General features: G+C 39.9%; 1 protein-coding gene across 2 annotated transcripts; it reads left to right on the forward strand.

Moving 5' to 3' along the window:
* Positions 1–568: 568 nt before the first annotated feature.
* On the forward strand, positions 569–23,968 carry LOC109003438 (peptidyl-prolyl cis-trans isomerase CYP59). Of its 2 annotated transcripts, XM_018981555.2 has the most exons (15): positions 569–819; positions 1,430–1,534; positions 1,805–1,922; positions 2,089–2,139; positions 4,441–4,532; positions 4,632–4,731; positions 5,285–5,407; positions 5,550–5,627; positions 5,780–5,826; positions 5,934–5,989; positions 6,804–6,844; positions 11,765–11,870; positions 22,526–22,658; positions 22,735–23,520; positions 23,616–23,968. In XM_018981555.2, exons 1-14 carry the CDS (start codon positions 722–724, stop codon positions 23,477–23,479), a joined length of 1,893 nt encoding a protein of 630 aa, XP_018837100.2. In that variant the 5' UTR covers positions 569–721; the 3' UTR covers positions 23,480–23,520; positions 23,616–23,968. The 2 variants fall into 2 exon arrangements, with proteins under 2 accessions (XP_018837100.2, XP_018837098.2); XM_018981553.2 differs by having other exon boundaries at positions 22,735–23,968.
* The last annotated feature ends 179 nt before the right edge of the window (positions 23,969–24,147 follow it).

Raw genomic sequence — 24,147 nt, forward strand, 5'->3', positions numbered from 1 at the left:
TCTCAACTCACTACTATTTACAAAAATCTCAACTCAACTCAATTCAACTCAACATCTAAACGTAACTTAAGACTGCCACGTGACTATTAATTTTTTAACATAAAATGAATGAAAGTCTTAAATTACGAGTTTTTTAAATTTTAAATATTAATTTGTAAAAATAAAAAACTTATGCCTCAAATTATAAAAAAGTGAAAACTCAAGTACTATTTTTGCAAGTAACTCTAAAATTTATAGTAAAAGATTCTTCTAATTTGACGGTGACATCTCATCTCATCTAATCTAATCTAATATAATCTAATCTAATCTAATTAATTATTATATTTTTTTTAAATTTTTAAATAAAATATAATAAATAATTTTACTTTTTTAAATTTTAAAATAAAAATTATATTTAATTTTTAATTCTCATTTCAATTCATTGTCCAAATCTCATAGTAATGGTTAGAATTTGGAGTATAATTTTATGAAGAAATAATTGTTGATAATTTGGAAGCCTAAAAAAAGGAAATAAATAGCACGTAGAGTGCGTTCCGTACGTTTCGACCGAAGCAGTGACCCGTTGCTGTCCACGCGCGTTGGACGACGCCGTATAGTTACCTCCTCCATCCTTTCATAGGGTTCAGCTGATCGCTGCTTTATTTTTTCGCTGTTACTGGCAATGTTTTTCGGCAGCAAAGCAAATCGCAGAGATTCGTAGCTGAGTGCTGTTGTATAAAGGATGTCGGTGCTGATCGTAACGAGCTTAGGGGACATAGTGGTGGATTTGCACACGGATAAGTGCCCCTTGACCTCCAAAAACTTCTTAAAGCTTTGCAAGTGAGTTGTTGTCTATTTTTTAACATCCTTTTGGTTCCCGAGAAAAAGAGAAGTTTGATTCGTTTATTTTCCTACTTTCTCAGTGGAAAATCAATTTGTTGGCTGCTGAACTCTGACCGTCCTTGTTGGAGTCCTTTTTTATTTATTAATCTGAATGTCTATGTTTAGCGGGTTTTAGGAGTGCGGAGATTCAGTTCTGTTGTCAGTAGTTATTTTTTTGAGGGTTAATGGGGCTGCACGTAGTTTGTGTTTCTTACATTTCTGAAACTCGCCTGTTCCCTCAAATTTCTTTCGACGCACAGTTGTTTCAACTTCAGTTTCCACAAGTGCGAATTAATATCTAATTAGTTGATTTGTAACTGCAAGATTTATTTTCCTCGAGGAATTTTTTCTCTATGGATTGTTTTCTTTGTTCGACTTTGTCCATTTTGATGAGTCTTATAACTTTTTATATTAAGTTGGAATAATCTTTATTGGTAATTTTTACTATCAAATAAACCATGACCGTGGGAAATTTGTTTTCTGAGCTTGATAAACTGCTTTGGGCATTGGTTATAGAATGTCTTAGTTTTCTATTTTGTTCCATATTTATTTCGACTTTTTGTTTCAGGATCAAATACTATAATGGGTGCCTATTTCACACGGTTCAGAAGGATTTTACTGCACAGACTGGTGACCCGACTGGAACAGGGTCTGGTGGTGATTCTATCTACAAGTAAGAACATCTATATGAGCTATTAGCAATATAAAACTTTCCCCACTTCTTGTGGGAAATTACATTAATCTTACTGGAAATTCTCTATTCTGATAGCTGTCTACACTTCTTGTTTCTTAGTGCATGATTTCATGACTCTGCTTTGTTCTCTGTTAACTTGGGTTACCATTCACTGCATTCTGTATTGATGGTTGTCTGCCATGCAAAGTAACTTTTGCCCCAACACAACCTAATTGAACATACTTATATCATGCTATGTTCTCCTTTCAGGTTTCTATATGGTGATCAAGCTCGGTTTTTCAGTGACGAGATTCATCTTGATTTAAAGCATTCCAAGACTGGCACCATTGCCATGGCTAGTGCCGGAGAGAATCTTAATGCTTCTCAGGTATAAGAGTGTCTTACTTGCTCAATGGTATTGAGGATTCTTTTACTATATAACCTTTTGAAGATGAAGAACATTCAAAATCTCTCCTGCATCTTATTGAGAATTAGAGTTTACTGAGTTCTCGTCTGAACCTATTCTTTTGCTCATGAAATTTCTCTTATTTCAGTTCTATTTCACTTTACGTGATGATCTGGACTATCTAGATGGGAAGCATGCTGTGAGTCTCCTTATCCCAGTGATTTCTTGGTTTCTATTTCTCTTTGTACCAGTAATGAATAAAGGAATATATGTGAAAATAAATTAACCCCTAGGAATATATGGTAAAGGCCTTGGGCTTGGGGGTATGCTCCCCCCAGGTCCAAGGTTCAAATCCCCTTGGGTGCAAACAATCTCTAGGGGCCACACCCCTTGGTGAAAAGCCAGCGATTTAACCAGTTTCGTGTAGGGAAACTTTCGAGGGTGCGGTGCATGGGACCGGGGTTTACTCTGCAGGGATGGGTCTGAAGGGCCCTGCCTTGGAGAGGTTCCCTGACCAAAAAAAAAAAAAAAAAAAGAAGAAAAAAAAAGAAAAAAGAAAAAAGAATGTTTAATTTTATGATTTTGTTTTGGCTAGTCATCCACTTTTGTGATGTCATGTACCTTCTTGATTCCTTTACTTGAATCAAAGATGTGGACGTAGTTTTCGCTTCTCCTAGTTAATTTCTTATTTAAAGAGTTTTTTTCCCCTTGATAAAGGATGTGAAAGGAGAGGTGGATTCGGGGAGGAATCTCAACTTTTTTCTAATGTTCTTTACTTAGTTTGTGTGATATGCTTCCGTCAAGAAGCCTGTGTTTAGCGCTTTATCTTCCTTTGGACAGCATGGACAGAACTTATTGTCCTTTAGTTCCCTTTGGGGAGGTGTAATGAAATAGATTACTTTTAAGAGGTTAGTTCTAGTAAAAGTACTAACTATAGTTACAACTAGAGCTTCTTTGAGATCATTATAAATATGGAAAAATTCTTTTTCCCCAGCAATATGGGATTCTGTTCATCAATCTCTCATTTACTACCCTCCAATATAATTGGGGTGTTACAAATTTATTGAATTCTTCTTGTTGCATCATAAAACACTTCATTTGTAAGTGAGGTAGCTAGAAGGCTAGTGGCATTACTGCAATAAGTGTGGCATTACTGCAATACTTACAAAAAATAAAAAGGGATATTCTTTTGCTAATAAACATTTAGACTATTAACAATGTTAATATTCTATGCATCTTTTTAGTGTCTATTGAAATGTGAAGGATTCTTCCAGTTTAGCTGAAGAAGTTTTTACCCAGACATTGATTTCATATCCATATAGCCTGATCAGTGTAGTTTTGAGAGCAAGTAATATTGAGGCATATAGGCAATATCGTGTTTTGAGCTTGATTTTGCAAACTTTTTTAACCCCTTGGGGTTGACTCAAGTGGTAAAGGCTTTGGTCTTGGTGGTATGCTCACTCTAGATTTAAGGTTTGAATCCTCTTGAGTGCAAACAATTTTTAGGGGCCATCGGACTGGGGGAACTTCCCCTTGAATTACCCGAGGTGTTCTTATTGAAAACTCCTTGCCAAGGGCCTGTGCACCCCCGGGATTAGTCGGGACTTTGTTATTGGACACTCGGTGTCAATAAAAAAAATCATTCTCTGTATCAACATGAGAAAAAACCTTTCTACTTATCCAGTCGTTCTTGCTATAAAGTCATTGCATCCTAGATGTCTATAATTTCTTTGGTTGGCACCGGGTGTCCGAGAATAGTGTCCCGACTAATCCCGGGGGTGCATAGACCCTCAACAAATATTTTTCCGCAAGTGCACCTTGAGTAATTAAAAGGGAAAATCCCCCAGTCCGATGGCTCCTAGAGATTATTTGCAACCAAGAGGATTTGAACCTTAGTCCTTGGAGGGAGCATACCACCAAGACCAAGACCATTACCACTTGAGCCAACTTCTAGGGGTTAAGACTAAGGAGACGTTTGGATTCGCAAGTCATCTCAGCTCATCTCAACTCATCTCACTACTATTCATTACTATTCAACAATTTTAACTCACAAATCTCACTACTATTCACAACTCATTTCATTACTATTTACAATCTATCTCAACTCATCTCAGTTCATCTCAAATCATCTCAAATTATCTTCAAATCCAAACGACCCCTAAGTGAACTCTTTAGATAGGCCAGGGTGTGGGTACAGAGATTGTGTATTTTTTTTCATGAGAAGGGCTACATTCACAAAAGCAAACTCACAAACTAACGTGACTTTATGTGATATGTTAGATCTACTTTACAATAAAAGTAACTTTATAATCTGATGTACTATATCAAGCCATATCAGTTTGTGAATTTACTTTTTTTAAATCCCTTTTGTGGCTAAAGAATTTTTTTTTTCTTGATGATTTTATATATCTGTAGCTAATGAGAGTTTATGATGGGATAATCTATCCAAATAGTGTTGGTTCAATGTACAATCGTTTCACAAAAGTTGCTGTCATTGCAGGTCTTTGGGGAAGTAGCAGAAGGGCTCGATACATTGACCAGGATAAATGAAGCTTATGTGGATGAGAAGGGAAGACCATATAGGAATATACGGTCGATTCTATTTCCATTCTATATATTTTATCTTGTAAAACCGACAATGTAATTATGATTATTAGGTCATATTTTCTTATCTCTTCCTTTGTTGAACAGAATCAAACACACATACATACTGGATGATCCTTTTGATGATCCTTCCCAGCTACCTGAGTTGATTCCTGAGGCTTCCCCTGAAGGAAAGCCAAAAGATGAGGTAATGAAAAAGCTGCAGCTATTATTTTTATATGAGGAAGCATGAAGCCAAATAATAATGGGTGAGTAGTCATTTACAAGGCACTTAGAGGCATAAGTTCCTTAGGTTAAGATGGCCAATGAGATCTATAGATAATTAGGATTTATTGAAATGATGATACTTTTTGTTTCCTGTCTATCAGAATATCTTCTAATTTTAACAATGTCATGGGAAGCTTGCTCAAACGTAATAGAATTATACAAGATTCTTTCACCTTGATGGCATGTTTCTAACTAGGGATTCAGACTAGAAATTACCTAAAAAAGAAAAAACTAGGGATTCAGAATAGGAATTCTGAGTATCATAATTGGCAGATATTTGGTTGTCAGTTTGAAATGTCCAACATGATGCCAAGTAAATTTATATTACTTTGTGGGGTGCATTAAACAAGGTGAGCAGAAGACAAAGTGGGTCATCATTGTTCATTTTCTTTTTGTGGCATCTTGGAGGATTTGGTGGTAACGTGGCAAGCATCTTTGCTTCAAAGTCGTGACTATCTCTATGTTCTAACCAGGTTGATGATGATGTGCGGCTTGAAGATGATTGGGTGCCTATGGATGAGCAATTAGGTACTGAAGAGCTTGAGGAGGTTCTCCGCTCAAAGGAAGCACATTCAAGAGCAGTTGTACTTGAGAGTGTAAGCATTGGATACATATGCATAGATCCCAGTACTTCTACATATCCAAAAAAAAAAAAAAAAAAAAAAGATCCCAGATTTTTTTTGATAAAATGAGTTGTTTTTTATTTTTATTTATTTTTCTTGCCTTATCTGCATATAGATTGGAGATATTCCTGATGCTGAGATGAAGCCTCCTGATAATGTGCTCTTTGTTTGTAAACTGAATCCTGTTACTGAAGTGAGTGCTTATGGCGATAGGGGATTTCTATCATTCCTATTACTAGGAAGATACTATTCTCATCTGAGAAAAAAATATACTCATATTAAGCTCTTTGTTAATGAGTTTTTAATCTTAAGGTCATCTTTAATGGTTACTTGTTTTTACTGCAGGATGAGGACTTGCATACCATATTTTCTCGATTTGGAACAGTATTATCGTAAGTGATGATATAGTTTGTTTTTGGTATTGAAAATTATTGATTTTTTGGGGTGGGTGTTTTCAGGGTTGCTACATGCATTTCTCATAAGTAAATGCTACTTACAGGGCTGAAATAATTCGTGACTACAAGACCGGTGACAGTTTATGCTATGCTTTCGTAGGTGGGGAAATATTTGTTTTCCTCCTGGTTTTCCATTTGTTATCCTGGTGAATATTTCTTTGCATTCTGTACAAGACTGCTGTAATTACTTAGAATATTTATTTTTATTAATTAAATTTTCAATTACCTATTAAAAAAAATAATGATGGTGTTTAATTTGCATTTCCTTTAGCTTGGGGAAGGAAGTGATATTTTTGGTTTACAGCTATCTCTAACTTTTTACTTGGACATTTATTAATATGGCACTTAAAATCCCTTAGGATGATGCCCTTCTCTACTTCTATCCAAGCCAAAAAAAAAGGACAGGAAAGGAGGAAAAGAAATCTTAAAAGTCTCAAACAGGTTTTTCCATTAATGGAATGCATAACTAATTGTGGTTATCTTTATCTTTTCCTTTTATATTCTTTTTTCAATTCAAAGCCAAAAAAAAAAGAAGACAAAAACAAAGGCAAGGAGGGGGAGACCATCGGTTGGAAATTTGTAAGTGTGACTATAATTGTACCCCTATCCACTGGGGTATGTGTCAAGAGGAAATGGACCCATGAGGAGCATGCTAGGTGGGTTCATATATAGGGGATCCCTAGGTGCTCCTTCTAGATAGACCAAACCATAGCCTAACCCTGGCTTGACTAAGAGCATTTGGAGGAAATCGATCAGTGGGGATAATAGGCATGGGTATCATTATACCGCAGTCTACGTGGTAATTGTTGTGCATATCGTCATTTTCTTAGTTTATGGTGTTGTCTTACTTTCTATTGTAGTGTCAAGTTTTTTATTATGATCTGATTGCTATCAGTTTTCTTTCCCCATGCCAGAGTTTGAGACGATAGAGGCTTGTGAACAAGCATATTTTAAGGTAGGTTGGAGCCTGAAATTATAGTCTTGTTTCTCTCAAATTGCTCTTTATCTTCTTGCATATCTAATGACCCCGATGTACTAGCTACATGCATCCAGTTTTTACGACAGCTTGGTTCTGTTCTTACATGTTTCTAGTTGGATTAAACACTTTGTAACCTCTTCCCTGGAGAAAATTTTTTATAAGTTTTTTTTTTTGATGAATAAGCAATTTTATTGAGACAAGTAGCAAGGCAAAGCCAAGTACACAAGAAGTATACAAAAACCGAACCTAGTTACAAGTCAGGAACTAGAAAAAGCAACAAGAAAATCATGGACACTAGTTCCATTAAACACAATAGCTGAAGCCCATTGCAATAAGGTATTAAAGAAAAAACGTTTAAGTTCATCCACTGAACGTTTCTTATCCTCAAAGCATTGACCATTCCTCTCATCCCAAATACACCACATAAGGCATAAAGGGGTCATATTCCAAACAGCAGCAATTTGCAAATTCTGTAAACCTCTCCAGCAAACAAAAAGATCCACCACCCTCCTAGGCATCACCCAAGCCATTCCACTTCTATTAAACACTTCATACCATAACACCCTAGTCACCTCCCAATGTAATAATAAATGATCCACCGATTCACCAGCTTTCTTACATATGAAGCACCACTCCAAAACAAACAATTAGTCCATGCTTCCTGTGATTGTCCAAAGTCAAAATCTTCCCTAAAGCAGCAGACCAGCCAAAGAAAGCCACCTTTGAAGGCACCTTACTCTTCCAAACACTTCCAAGGAAAGGAGTGTACCCCATTCGGCCTAGACAGCAACTTGTAGAAAGAACGAACTGAAAACTTCTTATTACCAGTGTGCCTCCAAACCATCTTATCACTCGCATCCCGCCCAAACTGTGTAGCATACAGTAAGCCAAACAATTTAGAAACAGCCTCTATTTCCCAGTCAGTAACTGTTCTAGAAAAAAGAACATTCCAAGGGAAGAACCACTAGAAGAGTCCAAAATCTCATCCATGGAAGCATCCGGATATTGAGAAATACGAAAGAGATCTGGAAAAACAGCAGTAAGAACCCTACCGCCACACCATGGATCATGCCAAAAACGAATTATGGAACCGTCACCAACCACAAAAAAAGCTTATTTTACAAAATCATCCCAACCACTCCTAATACACTTCCACACCCCCACACCATGAGTACCTCTCACCTCATTAGAACTCATCCTCCCCAAGCACTCCCATATTTTGAGTCAGTCACAGCCCTCCACAAGGATTCACATTCTTGTTGATACCTCCATAACCACTTCCCAGGTAATGGCTTATTGAAGATGCTCAATTTTGTAAACCCCAACCCACCACATGACAAAGGAGTACAAATCTTATCCCAACCAACCAAATGAAACTTAGCTTCCTCCCCTAAACCTCCCCACAAGAAGTCTCAAAATAACTTCTCAAACCTATTTGCCACACCAACAGGAATAGGGAATAAAGATAGAAAATAAAGATTAGACAAAGTATTAATAAGAGTGATTATACCCCCTTTTGACAAATACAAAACTTCCACCCCGCCATCCTTCTCTCTACCTTTTCCAACACTCCATCTCATACCATACTAGCATTAAATGTAGCCCCCAAAGGAAGTCCGAGGTATCTAATTAACAATGAGGAGACTTGACAATCCAAAATACTTGCCAATCTTCTCATATTTCTCACTCGACCCACCGGTACTATCTCGGACTTACCCAAATTAACCTTAAGTACTTCTCTTTAGGATATTATTGCATTACAAAGAGTCTTAAGGCCTAGTTTGGGTAGGATATTCATTATTTTATTATTACTTTTCACATACTTTTCACTACTATTCAATATTCTATTACTACTTTTTCATTATTTTTTCACCACTATTCACAGAATACCTTAGAATACCTCACTACCCAAATGCAACCTTAGTGTTATGTTAAGAAGCTAAAATTTTATGATTTTGTTTTGACAACTTACATGTGAAATATGACATTTCTGGCTTTACATGATAGAGGACTAGTCCATTCTTCCTTCCCCCCCCCCCTTTTTCTCCTTATTGAGTTATTATTGCGATACACAACTGATAGTTGACATGTAATTTTTTTTTTTTTTTTCTTTTATGTTGACGCACATAAATGCTCACGTGCATATGTACATATGTAGGTATATATATATTTTTTATTTTGCCTATAAAGAACATATGTAGGCATATTTATTACTACAGCTTCTGACGTGTAAAAACAATTGAAAGTAGGGGTAGAAATATTTTAGAAATCACTAAAGCTAATAGTTGCACTATGTGAATGGGAGTCATATTATATGACTATCAGGTGAGAAGTGTACCTTACTTCTTAAGTTACTCTAAAAACTATAGGTGTGATTAACATGAATTCCCTAAACAAAAGATCATTCCATAAACAGTCTTCACTCTCTCCCTTTCTTTAAAGGGAATCAATGGGGAAAAAAAGGAACAGGATTGACTAACTAGTCAAGCGATCATCTCACTGTTGCATGCACTTAAAAAAATATCAATGACAATTTTGTGTTGCTTGCACTCGAGTTTATGGACCCAATAATGATTAGAATAATTCTTGGGACAAATAGTGGGTCCGGTTAGATGGTGGAACCTACCATGGTGTATATTTGGGGGAGAAGTTAATATTATCCATTATCTGAGCGTGAGGTTAGGTGAGATGTGCTATTCCCAAGCTATTGTGGAGTTCTCTAAATTCATTTTTGAGCAAAGCCTTGTAGATATCACCCTTGTAGGATGATAATTTACATGGTGCAGTACCCATGATTCTCCGACATGGCCTAGAGTTGATAGGTTCCTTCTCTCCTGATCGGGAAATCCAATTTCTAGTATTTTCTTAGAGAAGTCTTCCTAGTTTATTATTGGACCTCATTCCTTTGTTGCTTATTTGTGATGACAAGGTGTGAAGCAGTAGGCGTTTCAAATTTGAGGACATGGCTGAAAACTGAGGGATCTATGGACAGGGTGAAACAATGGTGAAGGTCCTATAACTTTCAAGGTTCCCCCAGTAATAATCTGGCTAGAAAATTGAAAGCCTTGAAACTAAATTTGGATAAATTAAATGAGGACGTGTTTGGCCATGTTGGAGAGAAGAAGCGACACTTCATGGTGGAACTTAGTGAGCTGGATACTATTGCAGAAGAACGCATGTCATCTGAGCATGATCTATTGAAAATGAGTAAGGTTTCTAGCTAGTTAGAATGGATTCTTTTCTTGGAGAAAACATGTCGGAGACACAGATTACAAACTCTTTGGCTCAAGGAAGGAGACTTGAACACAAAATTCTTCCATTAGATGGCCAATTTGAATCATAGAAAATTAGAAATAACATGATAAACTTTCAAGTTATTGATGGTGCAGCTTCTTTAGACAACATAGAAGTTAGGGAGCATGTCTTACAATTTTACACCTGTCTTTATTCTCTACAATTTTCTTAGAGACCAATGTCGGATGATCATAGCTTTGATTCTAGTGTGGAAAGGAGTTAGTGTGGCTGGAGAGAGCCTTTGAGAGGGTAAGGTATTTGAGGTGGTGAAGGGTATAAATGGTGACAATGCCCCTAGCCTTGATGCTTTCTCTTTAGACTTTTTCCAGACTTGTTGGGAGATTATTGAAGAAGACCTATTGTATGTCTTGCATGAGTTTTGAGAATAACCTCAATGCTACTTTCATTGCCCTTATTCGAAGATGGACATTAAGGACTTTTGTTTTATTAGTGTGGTGCATTTTTCCACGAATGCAATGCCCGAATTTTAGAAAACCGTGAGAGGACAGTGTCAGAATTAAAAGTAATAATTTTCAACAATCTCTATGCATGGATAATTGGACTACTGTTCACAATATCTTGCAATTTTCCAACCTATTAGAGTTTAAGGATTTTCTTTTTCTTCTTCTTGCTAATTGGGTATATATTTTATAATCCCTAGGGGTTGGCTCAAGTAGTAAAGGCCTTGGGATTGGTGGTATGCTCCCCCTAGGTCTAAGGTTCAAATCCTCTTGGGTGCAAACAATTTCTAGGGGCCATCGGACTGGAGGATTTTCCCCTTGAATTATATGAGGTGTACTTGCGGGAAACTCCTTGCTGACGGCCTGTGCACCCCCGGTATTAGTCGGGACGCTATTCTCGGACACCCGGTGCCAATAAAAAAAAAGATATATATTTTATATGCTTCCTGTGTACTTGGGTTGCACTCCTTTGTGCTCTTAGTAAAATTTGCAATTTGCATTACTAATAATTAAAAAAAAACTCATTTTCTTCACAGGTTGAAAAATGAATATTTTTCATGATCATTCATTTTGTTCCTTAGAAATAAATTCTTGTAGCACTCTGTAACCCTGTGGGGGTAGCTGGTTGTTTCATTTGATTGTATGCACTCTGTAGATCTTTGGCCTACAACTTCACCTCCATACTATTCTTACATTGAGGCAGTATCGTTTGAGCTAGAGGTCATTGGCACCCTTTTCAAATTATATGAGCCGTAACTGGGAAGTGGTCTTTCAGGGTTGTGATAAACAAAGCCAGGGGAAGGGAATAGACTGGGGCCAGCCAATTTGGCAGAGGTTTTGAGGAAAGTAAAAGGAAATATGCAAATAAGGGTATCAAATAAATAAATAATGTGGAATTACTTGATTGGCTCAGCAAAATACACTAAATCTGATCCAAATTATATTTTTCATAAGTCAGGGAGGTAAAGTGCAATTAGATTTAACTATAGGAGCTATGTTTTAATTTTCCTTACATAAATAAATAAGAATAGAAGATTTAGAGGAATCAATATTGATTACCTGCTTTATTTTGCTGTAAAACCATGCTTTGTTATGCATCTATTTGTTCATTCAAACTTCTTATATCTAATTTTAATGGCAGATGGATAATGCCCTAATTGATGATCGAAGGATACATGTGGATTTTAGTCAGAGTGTTGCGAAACTGTGGTCCCAGTACAGACGCAAAGATCACCAAATGGGTAAAGGTAAATATTGCAATTTTATAAGGATTATTGTTTCATCTCTTTTTCCTAGTTATAAAAAAATCTTTATTTTTCCTTTTCTGGTTCATTTCTCTCTCTTTCAATTTTTGGCATGATGCGGCTGCACTATTTTTCAACTTTTATTTTTTCAGTATACAAATCTTATTGATAGAAATAGGCATAGCCCAAGTAAACGGGACATATACAAGAGCAACACCTAGTCATGATTGTCTAGAGGTACAAGAAAGTCATGGAGATTCAAGCCATTGAAATCTATTACAATTGACCAATGAAATGAAGTGCTAAAAAAGAAAGTTCTAAGCTCTTCCATTGACCGCTCACAATCTTCAAAGCTTCTTGCATTCCTCTCCCTCCAAAGATACCACCAAAGACGTGGGGACCATTTTCCATATCGTTCAACTTATTTTTTCCGTATCTTTCCTGATGGAAGTGTACTTGCTGTTCATCAAGTATAAATCCTTGTTTCGTTTTGGTTTTTTTACCATAAATCAATAATGTTTTACTACATTAAATGGTAATATGAAATCTGGGCAGCAGTACCCCAAACTTTCTAGACAGTTTTGTTTTTAGATAGGAAAATGTCAATTTGATTAATAATAATAGGCATAGCCCAAGTACATGTGTTGTGTACAAGAGAAACACCTAGATGGAACTGGAAACTGATACAGGGAATTCATGGAGGCTTAGTCCATTTAAATCTACAGTGATTGACCAAGGAACAAAGTTTTATGGAACAAAGTTTTGAGTTCATCCAATGTGCGTTCATTATCTTCAAAGTTACAACGCGGTAGGAAAATGGGAGCCATCTCCATACGTCTGCACTTTGTGTACTGTCTCTTAATCCTCTCTAGATAGCAAGGAGGTCTACTACCTTGCTAGGCATAACGCATGCTAAACCAACTCTGCGAAATAAATCATACCACAGAGTGCTAGCAACCTCACAATGGAGTAGGAGGTGGTCTACAGTTTTCCCTCCCTTTCTCTACATACAGCACCAATCCATGACAATAATCTGATGTTTCCTTTGGTTATTTGTGCTGATAATCTTCCCTATAGAGGCTTCCCAAGCGAAGAAAGCAACTTTTAAGGGTGCCTTAGCCTTCCATATATTCTTCTATAGAGAGGAATTCGTGTCCTGAATAGTTTAGGGCCTGGTAAAATGAGCGGACTGTGAACTTCTCTTTCTTGGATGGACTCCAAAGAAGTTTGTCTATGCCTCCAGGATTATAATAGATTGAAAAAGTCTGTGAAGGAGTCACCTTCCCAGTCCTGGACTGCTTTGAAAAATTTGACATTCCATTGAGGGGAGCCTTTGGAAAGTACCTTTAGGCTTCGTTTGGAACCAAAAATCCTCTCAACTCATCTCAACTCATCATTACAACTTTTTCAAATCCCAATACAAAATATAATAAACAATTCAACTTTTTCAAATCCCAAAATAATAATAATAATAATAAATAATATTCTAACAATATTTTATTATCTCAACTCAACTCAACTCATTTCAACATCCAAACGCAACCTCAAATTAGTCACCGAAGCCTCCTGCTTCCTTGCAATCCTATGTACTTCTGGAAAAGCTTCCTTGAGAGATCTCTTACCCATACCAAAAGTCATGCCAAAATTTGGTCCTAGTGCCATCTTGCATCTCAAGTCTAGTGTCTAGTGAAGACCATCCATCCTTTTCTAATATTTTTTCACAACCCTACCCCTTGTGGTCCATTTACCTCATTAGACCCCTACTAGCCCGAAGCACTATCATATTTGGAATTTACTACAACTTTCCATAGAACTTCCCTCCCCGGTAGATATCGCCACAACTGTTTTCCAAGTAAAGCCTGATTAAACACAAGCATGTTTTAGATACCCAAGCCTCCCACAGATTTCAGTGCGCATATGTAACACTCATTCCCGTAGGTCAGGAATGTTACATATATTCATAACATAACGCCTGGTAAAGAGATTCGGTCTCATAAAATACCTCATCTATTCGATCATAAAACTCATAGTATGACAGTCTTTCATAACATAAAAGCTGAGAAATAAAAGAAATGACATAAGCTAGTTCTATGTGAAACCAACACTGCTTAAATGTCTAAATCATAGACTAAGTCTCTGGAAATTTATTCTCCTCCAGGCACTCCTGCTCTGTTATCCACGAAATCATCATTTGGGACATTAAAACATAAAAATAGAGAAAGAAACAAATGAGTCAAAGACTCAATAATAGCACATCATACTGTAAACTTAACTTAGTTTAACAATTAGGCTTAATTTTGAAAACTTACATATATCATCACACATTCACATAACATATATATCATTCATTAGTAACATGAGTGGAATCATACATAATCATGGCAATACATGTAATGTGGATGCATGAATGACTGACTCCATGCATTTCCTAACTATCATACATGACTTGTTCATCTTGTCTTTCACTTATTTAGTGGCCATCATTATATGTGTGCATCGGTCCAATTGTCGTTGACCATATATGACATATCATTATATAGGGTAAACCACGCTTGGGTCCGTGGCACTGTATAACTTATCATAACATGTAGTGAAACATACTTGGGTCTGTGTTATCACTTAACATATGGTGAACCACGTTTGAGTCCGTGACACCGTCTAACATATCATAACATGTAGTGAAACACGCTTGAGTCCGTGTTATCACATATCATATGGTGAACTACGCTTGAGTCCATGGCACCACATAACATAACCTGTGGTGAAGCATGCTTGGGTTTGTGTCACCTCAAAACATCATATCTTTCATGTGGTGGACCACGCTTGAGTCCGTGGCTTGCACATCCACCCATAACTTAAGGCCAATCTTAAAGCTTGCTTGTCATTCATGTGTTTTCTTATTAACTTCATAATGCATAAGAACATGTTTGACTTCATGAAGTTACATGGCATGACATACTCTTGTGCATGGCATAACATTGAACATGGCATATTAACATGAGTCTTACACAACATAACATAACATAACATAGGCATGGCATAACATGATCTAAACATTACATGAACATTACATGAACATTACATGGCATACAAGTGATTTTCATAACATCTCATCCATCTAACAACAATCCATATCAGCATAGCATATATAGGCTCATTTACAAGCATATCATAATAATTCACAGAGGTTCGTGAAAAGGGGCTAACCTTGAATTGGCTCGTAGCGTAGCATAGGTAAACATCACATTTTTCATGCAAAAACTTAACAATTACAGCACACATAAAGGTATGATCATACTACTTACCTCTGCTTCTTGATTCCTGCTTTGCACATGAAGCACCAGTCTGTTAGGTAGAGGTCGCGCCTTCTTAGCTTATCAATAGTCAGAATATTGCCGTGGGATGCTAGCCAAACAAAAAAAGCCACTTTTAAGGGAACCTTAGTCCTCCATATGCACTTCCAGGGGAATGCATTGAAGGGGTGTGTCGATAATACCTTGTAAAAGGAACACACTGCGAAGCTCTTGTTCTCTGAGGATGACCAAAGTAAACGATCCTCTCCGTCAATATGTAGATTCAGCGCATGTAGCGAGCTCTAAGATTGCCCCATAGGAAATCACAAAAAGTCTTCTCCAATCTATGCGCCACACCTACAGGCAAGGGGAATAAGGAAAGAAAATATGTGGGTAGATTAGAGAGTGTGCTCTTGATAAGAGTGACTCTGCCAGCTTTGGACAAATAGAGACGCTTCCAACCCGCTAGTTTGCGCTCGATCTTCTCGACAATCCCATCCTACATTGTCTTGGATTTATGAGGGGCCCCTAGAGGGAGACCAAGATACTTCATGGGCAAGGATGACACCTTGCAGCCCAGAAAATCGGCCAATACACTTAGATTATCAACCACACCAACTTGTACAATTTCGGATTTTGTAAGATTGACCTTGAGGCCAGAGATGGCTTCAAAACAGAGCAAGAGAGCTCTTAAAGAGTGAATCTGATTAGGATCTGGCTCACAAAAAATCAGCATGTCAGCGAAGAGAAGATCAGAGATTGAGAGATTACCATGAGTGGAGCCACCTACTAAGAAACCCGAGATGAAACCCCCATCCACCATTCCATTCAACATTCTACTTAAGACATCCATTACCAAGATGAAAAGAAGAGGTGATAAAGGGTCTCCTTGCCTCAATCCCTGAGAACTATCAAAGAAGCCTTCAGGAGTGCCATTCACCAAAATAGAAAATCTGGCTGTAGTGATACAATGCTTCATCCATTGGCACCACCTTTCCCCAAAGTCGTACCTGCTAAATATGTGCACCAAGAAATCCCAGTTTACATGATCAAAAGCTTTCTCCATACCCAACTTGCATAAAATACCTGGAATGCTGACTTTGACTCGACTTTCCAAACATTCATTAGCAATGAGGACCGAGTCAAGTATTTGCCTCCCTTTTACAAAGGTGTTTTGGGATTTTGATATGATCTTCCTCATCACTGCACAGTCTGCACTCATCCGCTGGGCTAGCACTTTGGAGATGATTTTATAGACCCCACTCACCAAGCTAATGGGGCGAAAGTCTTGCACCTCCACCGATCTTGCCCTTTTTGGGATAAGGGTGATAAATGTAGCATTGAGACTTCTCTCAAATTTCAAGAAAGAATGAAATTTGAGAAATACCTTCATGATATCCTCCTTGACAATGTCCCAGCTTGCCTGAAAGAAAGCCATTGTGAAACCGTCTGGGCCTGGGGTCTTGTCTTTTCCTATCCCTTTTAACACATTAAACACCTCCTCCTCTTTAAAAGGCCTTTCCAACCACATTGCTCTAGGAGAATCGATAGAATCAAAAGTTAGTCCATCTACCTTGGGCCGCTAGGGGTGTTGCTCTTTGAGGAGTTGGTCGTAAAAGTGGACTATGTGCTCCTTTATGGCTGCCTTGTCTGACATGATCCTCCCTTCGGAATGTTGAACCTCGATGGCGTTGGTTCTTCGATGAGAGTTAGCAACCCGATGGAAGAATTTAGTGCTCTTATCCCCTTTCTTCAACCAAAGGGCCCAAGATTTTTGTCTCCAAGATATCTCTTCCAAAAGTGTGATTTTCTCCAATTCAGCTACAACAATCATTTTCCTTTCCTTTTCATCTGCCGTGAGGGCCCTAGTCACCTCTTTGTCCTCGAATCGCCGCAATTCTTGAAAAAAATTATACCTTTGGTCATTTAGATTCCCAAAGACTTCCATGTTCCATGTCCTCAGGTCATTTTTCAAGGCTTTTAGTTTCTCGGCTAAAACAAAACTTGGGGTGCCCGAGATATGATAGGAGGACCACCATGTTTTGATTTTGTCCATGAACCACTCCACCTTTAGCCTCATTCTCAAATTTAAATTATCTCCGCCCCTCATGAAGACCCCCGCAGTCCAACAAAAATGGAAAATGATCTGAGCAAAGCCTAGGGAGGCATTTCTGGCATAGAGTGGGGAAGTGAGCCTCCCAGGAAGGAGAGACAATAAATCTATCCAGCCGAGACCATGCCCTCCCATTTGACCAAGTGTAGTCACCCCCTGCTAGTGGGAGATCAATCAAGTCCAGTTCAAGAAATAAGGCTGAAAAGTCAGCCATGGCTCATCCCGAGTAAGAAACCCCCGACCTCTTACTCGAGAACCGAGTGATGTTGAAATCACCTCCAATGCATGGGCCCTCCCACTAGTTACACAAGCCAGCAATCTCATCCCAAAGAAGCTTCCTACTATTGTCGTTATTAGGTCCATATACGCCTGCAAAACTCCACCAAATCCATCCTCCAAAGTGGTGAAAGAACATGCAGCCACAAACTCCCCAATAAACTCCTCCACCGAATCAACCACTGTCTTGTCCCACATCACAATGATACCCCTTGATGCACCCTTTGAAGCAAGACTAGTCCATCCTGCATACGCACAATTGCATAGCCCTATAATTTTCCTATTCACATACTTCAATTTAGTCTCCTGCAAACAGATAATGTCTGCCTTCCAATCCTGGATTAAGTTCTTCACTCTAAGGCGTTTGTTTGAGTCATTCAAGCCTCGAACATGGAAGGATCTTGGGCTTCATGGATCGCCTAGGTTCGCCCTATCCATAATCCTCCCCCTGCTAACACTTCCTTCCCTAGATTCATAATTTACGGAACATGATAGCCTCTTTAGCTCCCCTTCTCTTTTGATGGCGGATTGATGTGAGTGAGACTGTTTTGCTGCAATGGATGTGAATAGCGCTGTCAATGGGTCCTTGAAACCAACACAGGAGATCCCTACACAATGCTGAATCTCTTCTATCTTCTGCAAAACCCAATTTGGCTGTGGATCAGACTGCAGTCAAGTTGGGGGCAGAGAGCAGATAGGACTGGGATCATCCCCTAAGTCCCCCAGTTAAATGAAAGGCACAATGTCTCCAGACCCAGTTGGAGATGAGACTTCCTCCACTTCGGAACCAATTTCTTCCTCTTCCTCAACTGAGCAAAGGACCCTGGAGACATCCATTGAGAGAGGACCCGTGGGGACTATGGGAATGGGCTGGCCAGAGAGGGCAACGACCATTGGGTTTGTGGAGACTTCATTCCGAGCCAAGAGAGGGTCTAGGTTGCCACCCAAGGGCTCGACTGAGCCTATCAAGCCTCCGATGGCCTGAGAAGTGGCGTCATTTTCCTCTCTAAACAGCGAGACTTCATCTCGAGCTGAGAGGGTACATGTTGTAACCCAAGGACTCGACTGAGCATATCGGTCGTTTTTGTGGCGGCGTCGAGCCTCTGATGGCTTGAGAAACGACGGTAGCGTCATTTTCCTCTCTAAACAGTGCTGTCAAAGTTGATGCCGTCGCTGCCGTGCCCTTAAGTCGCGCACAGGCAACCTGTTAGGGACCTCGGTCAAGTCCCTAAACACTATGTTCTCCACGTCAATATGGTTGATGTGATGACCGATCCTCCGTTCTTCTCTTGCTTGATTCTCGGACAATGCTGGTCAAGATGACCACTTGGATGGGTTATGGTCAAGTGTTTAGGCTAGAATGGATTAATGAAAGGTTGGTAAAGTGTATGGTAGCAATGGGAAAAGTGGTGCACGGCAATGAGGTAGAATGAGGGTTGGCACCACTTTGGATTAGGTTTAGGGTTTGGAAGTATGGAGATTGGCGGCTAGGGTTTGTGTTTAGGGCTTAGAAATTAGGGCAAGGCTTGGGCGGCTAGGGTTGGCCGAACAAGCTTGGGGAGTGATTGATGGAATGTTCCTAAATTCAAGGAACTCAAATGGATTGATTTGGCCGAATGGGGTAAGTGTTTGGGTCAACTAGGGATTCCTAAATTATAGGAATCCTAGTTTGGAAAGTGGAGTGGGCGGCTAGGGTTTTTCCCAATTAGGGAAGTGTTGGCCGAATGGTATTTGCTCACTATGGACAAGAGGGTTTGGCCACTAGGGTTGGAAAAATCCAACAATTTATGGAAAGTAGACTAACACTAGGTTAGTCGACTTTTATGAGTGAAATGGATTGAAGAGCCGAAAATATGGATGAACACCAAGAACAATATGAAGATCACTCAAGAACACAAGTAAGAACACTTATGCCTTGAATAATAAAAAGAACAAATAAGATAATTCAACACTTGATTCCCGAGTTGTACAAGAATTGAATAAACCTCATATATTGATAAACACAACTTGGATTCATGAATTGAACCAAGTTGTAAGAATAAGATAAATGAACTACACTTATTCAAAGAATTGCAAAATGTAATCCTCTCATTGGGATCAACGAATATCACCCAAAAAGCCCAAGTGCTATGGCACCGATTTGTGATCTCTCAAACAAAAGTCTCTCCTCTTAGGAATTTGTCAAAAGATGTGAATGAAATGACTAAGGATCTTATTTATAAGTTACAACTTGAAAACCCCCAATAGGTCCATTGAAAGTAAATAATTAATAATTAATTAAAATAAAAATAATAAGATAAAGTCATGGACTAAATCATAGTATGACATGCATGGGCCCATGGTGGACTAAGTGGTTGCATGTTGGTTGGTCCATGGCTAAGTGGTTCGGCATGGCCCAAGCTGGTGGCTTAGGCGTTGGATGCATGGCACGGGCTGGAGCCGTGCGCTGGATGGCATGCCTGGTGGGCATGCCACTGACTTGCTCCGCAAGGCACGGGCTGGAGTCGTGCGCTGGATGGCACGCCATGGGGCGTGCCACTAGCCTCGCTGGTGTGCGGCAGACTGGGCATGGGCGTGCTGGTGTGCGGCAGGAGGGCCATGGGCACGCGGGCGTGCGGCAAGCTAAGTCTGGGCGTGTGCGCGCGCGCGCACGGGCTGGGCTGGCTGTGCGGCGCATAGGCGCATGCATGGTCTTGCGGCACAAGGGTGCGCGCAAGGCCACGCGGCCCACTGATGTGCGCACAGGCCTGTGCATTGGGAAGCGCATGGGCGTGCGGCCCATTGATGCGCGTGATGCCGCGGGCATGGGTGCGCGGTGCTGTGCTGCGCGCATGCTAGCCTCGCTAGCCCGCATGCTGGGGGCCCCGTGGGTGCTATTGTGCGGGCCAAGGCATGCATGCATGCTGGGCGCCCCATGCGTGTCATCCCACGAGCCAATGCTTGGTTGTGGGCTAGCCAAGGTGCATTTCCCCACCATGACTATGGCATGTGCGGCAACTCTAGAGGCAACTCGACGTGGGGGTCTAACACAACCCCTATAGGAACGACAGGGTCCTGCGGCGATGTTTGTGTTGCCAGCAAAGGTGCCGGCGGGATTAGGGCACACCAGCTTGAGGGAGAAGCTTGGGCCTGACAGGAGTCACGAGCTTGGTAGGCTTGAAGGCTCACGGGCTTGGTGGGTTTCTGGGTCGCGACCCCAACCCGCTAGGAAACCCTAAGTAGGCCTGATTTGTGGGCCTCAACAGTTCCTGCGCAAGCTTGTTTCTGCATAGCCTTTTCTGCACAGCCTTTCCAGGCCTGTTCCTGCGTAACCCTATTTCTTTGTCCCATTAACGTGCCTAAGCCCCAGTCAACCTTCCTCATAAGAGCTGAAATCTCATCTGATAGCCCTGACAAATGGCCTCTGAACTCCCAGAACACCCCTTCTACATCTCCCAGGCCAGGTGCCTAGTTTCTGAAAAGCATTAAAAATCTAGTCCAGCATATAACAAGGTCCATGTGGAAAATCAGCCCTCTAATAGATTAACAAGGCACTTGGCCGAATGGCCTTAAGGCCCAAGGGCCCATTATGAATTAAAAAGGTGGCTACCCATCTGGAAAATACACGGGACTAAGAACAATAACGGGAAATGGCTGTGCGATGCTCATCGAGAGAAGGAAGAAGAACCACTGCGATGGTGGGTCTGGGTTGCTGGCTGAGGTTCACGGTGGTGACTGGAGGGTCCCTCTGAACATGATGGTGTGACATATATGAGAGAGAGAGAGAGAGAGAGAGAGAGAGGGTGGCAGACGGTAGTGGGCTTACCGGAATAGTGGGGATTCAACGGAGTTTGGCTGTCCGGCGGTTTCTGGGCAGCGTGGGTGGTGCTCCGACGTCCTCTGTGGTTGATGGTGGCTGGGCAAAACACAGGGCTGTTCTATTATTTACGGTGGAGAGAGAGATGACAGAGGGGTTTTAAGGGGTTGATGCACGTTGTGAGGGGAGGAAGACTTGCCAATGGCATCTTCTGTGGTGGTTTCTGGCGAGGAGAGGACCTTGGTTTGCTAAGAGGAGGGCTACGGGCTCTGCTGTGTAAAAGAAAATTAGAATTTACGTGGGGAAGGTTTCTGGCCGCAAAGATGCTGCTGGTTGATGGAGGAATGTCATGGGTTTGATGAAGAGGAAAAGAGAGGATTTTATGAGAGGGTTTTGAGGTGAGTGTTGGTTATCGATTAGGAAACTTATTCAAACTAGGAAACCAACAGAAGAATACATGGGCTGTTGATAGGGGACGAAACCCAATCAAATAAAATCACTATTTTAAAACTGATCTGTTAAAATATTTACTAAAATAATAATAATAGTAGTAACAATTGTAAAAATAATAATTCTAAGCCCTAATTTAGGGCCCGTATGTTACAGCATACCTGGTCTAATTTAATAGGTGAAATTGGTAACTAGCACGCATTTGGCTGTCAGAGCAGTGGAGGTGGATGTTAAAAATGTATATGTCATCCCATTTGGATTGCAATTCCATTTGTTTGTTTTTCGGGGGTTGGGTTAAGAACTAATAGTAATTACAACAGGATGTTTCATGATTCCTGCTTCAATTGAATAAAAAATTCCGTATTGGATGTCCTGCTTGGATTGCAATCAGTATCTTGATTATATGAAAGCATCCATGCATGTTATGCTGGCTCAATAAAGATCAATACTGTGCTACAAACAAGATAATGGTTTTGGTGTCCATATTCATCTGAATTTAGGTTGGCAACATGATGTCCTGATTTTCATTATGAAAACTTAAACTAATTGGCACATACCTTAATATTAACTTCTTTAACTGTTAGTCTTAATGTGGCAGTAGCTGGAAGGCAAAATAAAGCCAAGTCAATATCTTTTAGGATTGTTGCTTGAATGTGATTATCATTTAAAATCTCAGTAAGTTTCTATAATCCTCTGAAATTAACATGTCCCTATTTCTACTTGGCTGTAGGACGTGGTTGCTTTAAATGTGGTGCTCTTGATCACATTGCCAAGGACTGCACTGGGGGCCCAGCCATTGGACACCAAACTCAAAAATATATTCTAAAGGAGGATACAGGACAGCGAGGAGACAACGATTCTAGGTTTGTAATCTTGCATGTGATTCTCTGCCCTTCAGTCTGTCTGTCTCTCTCTCTCTAATGCTATTTATTGTTATAGGTACGAAATGGTATTTGATGGAGATGCTCTTGAAAGTCCAAGACAAGATAAGAGACATGGAGGTCATGATCCAGATGACAGGGTTGAGAAACAAAAGATAAATGATGGAAATACTGAAGACCTAAAGCATAGGCATCAAGAAAATAAAAACTGGAGTGATAGGCACAGGCAGAGTGACAGGAGGAGAGGATACAAAGAGGATGAAATGAGGCGCGATAGTAAAGCAAGTCGATCCAGTGGAAGCCGAGGAGATCGGGATTATATTGAAGAGAGAAGGGATAGAGAAAAGCATAAACAAAGAGACCTAGATGATAACAACAGGGATAAGCGGGATTATAGAAAGAGAACACCGGATAATGGTAGCCATGCAGAAAGGAGGGATGATGGAGACTACAGGAAGAAAAATAAAGATAGTTCCAGTCATGTGGGAAGGAGAGATGATAGAGAGTATAGGAAGAGGGATGCAGATAATGGTAGCTATGTAGAAAGGAGCAATGATCGAGATCATAGAAAGAGAAGTGTAGACAATGATAGTCATGAGGAAAGGAGGGATGAGAGAGTACATAAGAAGAGAAATGTAGACAGCGACAGACGAGAAACAAGGGATGAGCCAAGTCCGAGAAAAAGAAGTGCAGTCGATGATAGCCACAAAGGCAGGAAAGAAGAGCGAGAACATGGAAGGCGAAACTCATTAGATGATGGTGATGATCACGACAGAAGGCACCGAGGAGACAGAAGGAGATGAAGTCTTGTTGATATGGTTTTGTTCTATCATTGCTCTCTCATGTAATGAAGCTAAACTTTGGAATGTATTCAAGCGTGTACTGTTATTTAAAAAGCATTTGACCTGGGATACAAATTTTTGTTATTCAATTTTCCAGATTGGTGGGGGGGCTTCCAGAAGGTCCTATCATAAGTTGCAGCATCAAATTGAGTGACAGATAAATTTTGGCTTCTCATGCATCTTTTTTCCTGAAGGTTGTCCAACACAAATACCGGATTATTGCTATAATGTGCTTGGGATGCTCTGACTTCCTTCAGACTATTTGTGTAGCAATATCTCCAAATAGATTGGCAATTGATTAAATGTTAGGATTCTGTTGAGGAAAACCTTGAATAGTTGGAGTGGCTGTTTTTGTTCTTTTACTAAACCATACTTCATGAGATATATTCAGAAGTGCCAGGTTAACAAAGCACAGAAGGTGGAGCTTTCAGTTACAGCTTCATTTAGTAAGCTGCTTTGGCTCAGCATTATTTTATTACTTGTTAGAATACAAAAAAGAAATGGCGAGGCATTAAAAAACACAAGACCAAATGTGGAATAAGACATCATTATTTCATTGCATGGTGGTTGGACTTGCTTGTCTTTGCAGGTGTTAGGAACGTGGGCAAACAAGCAGGTTAGCCTTTGGA

Source organism: Juglans regia, chromosome 7, assembly GCF_001411555.2.
Source record: "Juglans regia cultivar Chandler chromosome 7, Walnut 2.0, whole genome shotgun sequence".
NCBI classification, from domain to species: Eukaryota; Viridiplantae; Streptophyta; class Magnoliopsida; order Fagales; family Juglandaceae; genus Juglans; species Juglans regia.

Excerpts from the sequence above, each read along its gene's own strand:
- LOC109003438 (XM_018981553.2), top strand. The coding sequence starts at position 722 with ATGTCGGTGCTGATCGTAACGAGCTTAGGGGACATAGTGGTGGATTTG. Across the intron at positions 1,923-2,088 it reads AGAATCTTAATGCTTCTCAG|TTCTATTTCACTTTACGTGA; the intron begins GTATAAGAGTGT and ends CTCTTATTTCAG. Across the intron at positions 22,659-22,734 it reads CGAGGAGACAACGATTCTAG|GTACGAAATGGTATTTGATG; the intron begins GTTTGTAATCTT and ends TTATTGTTATAG.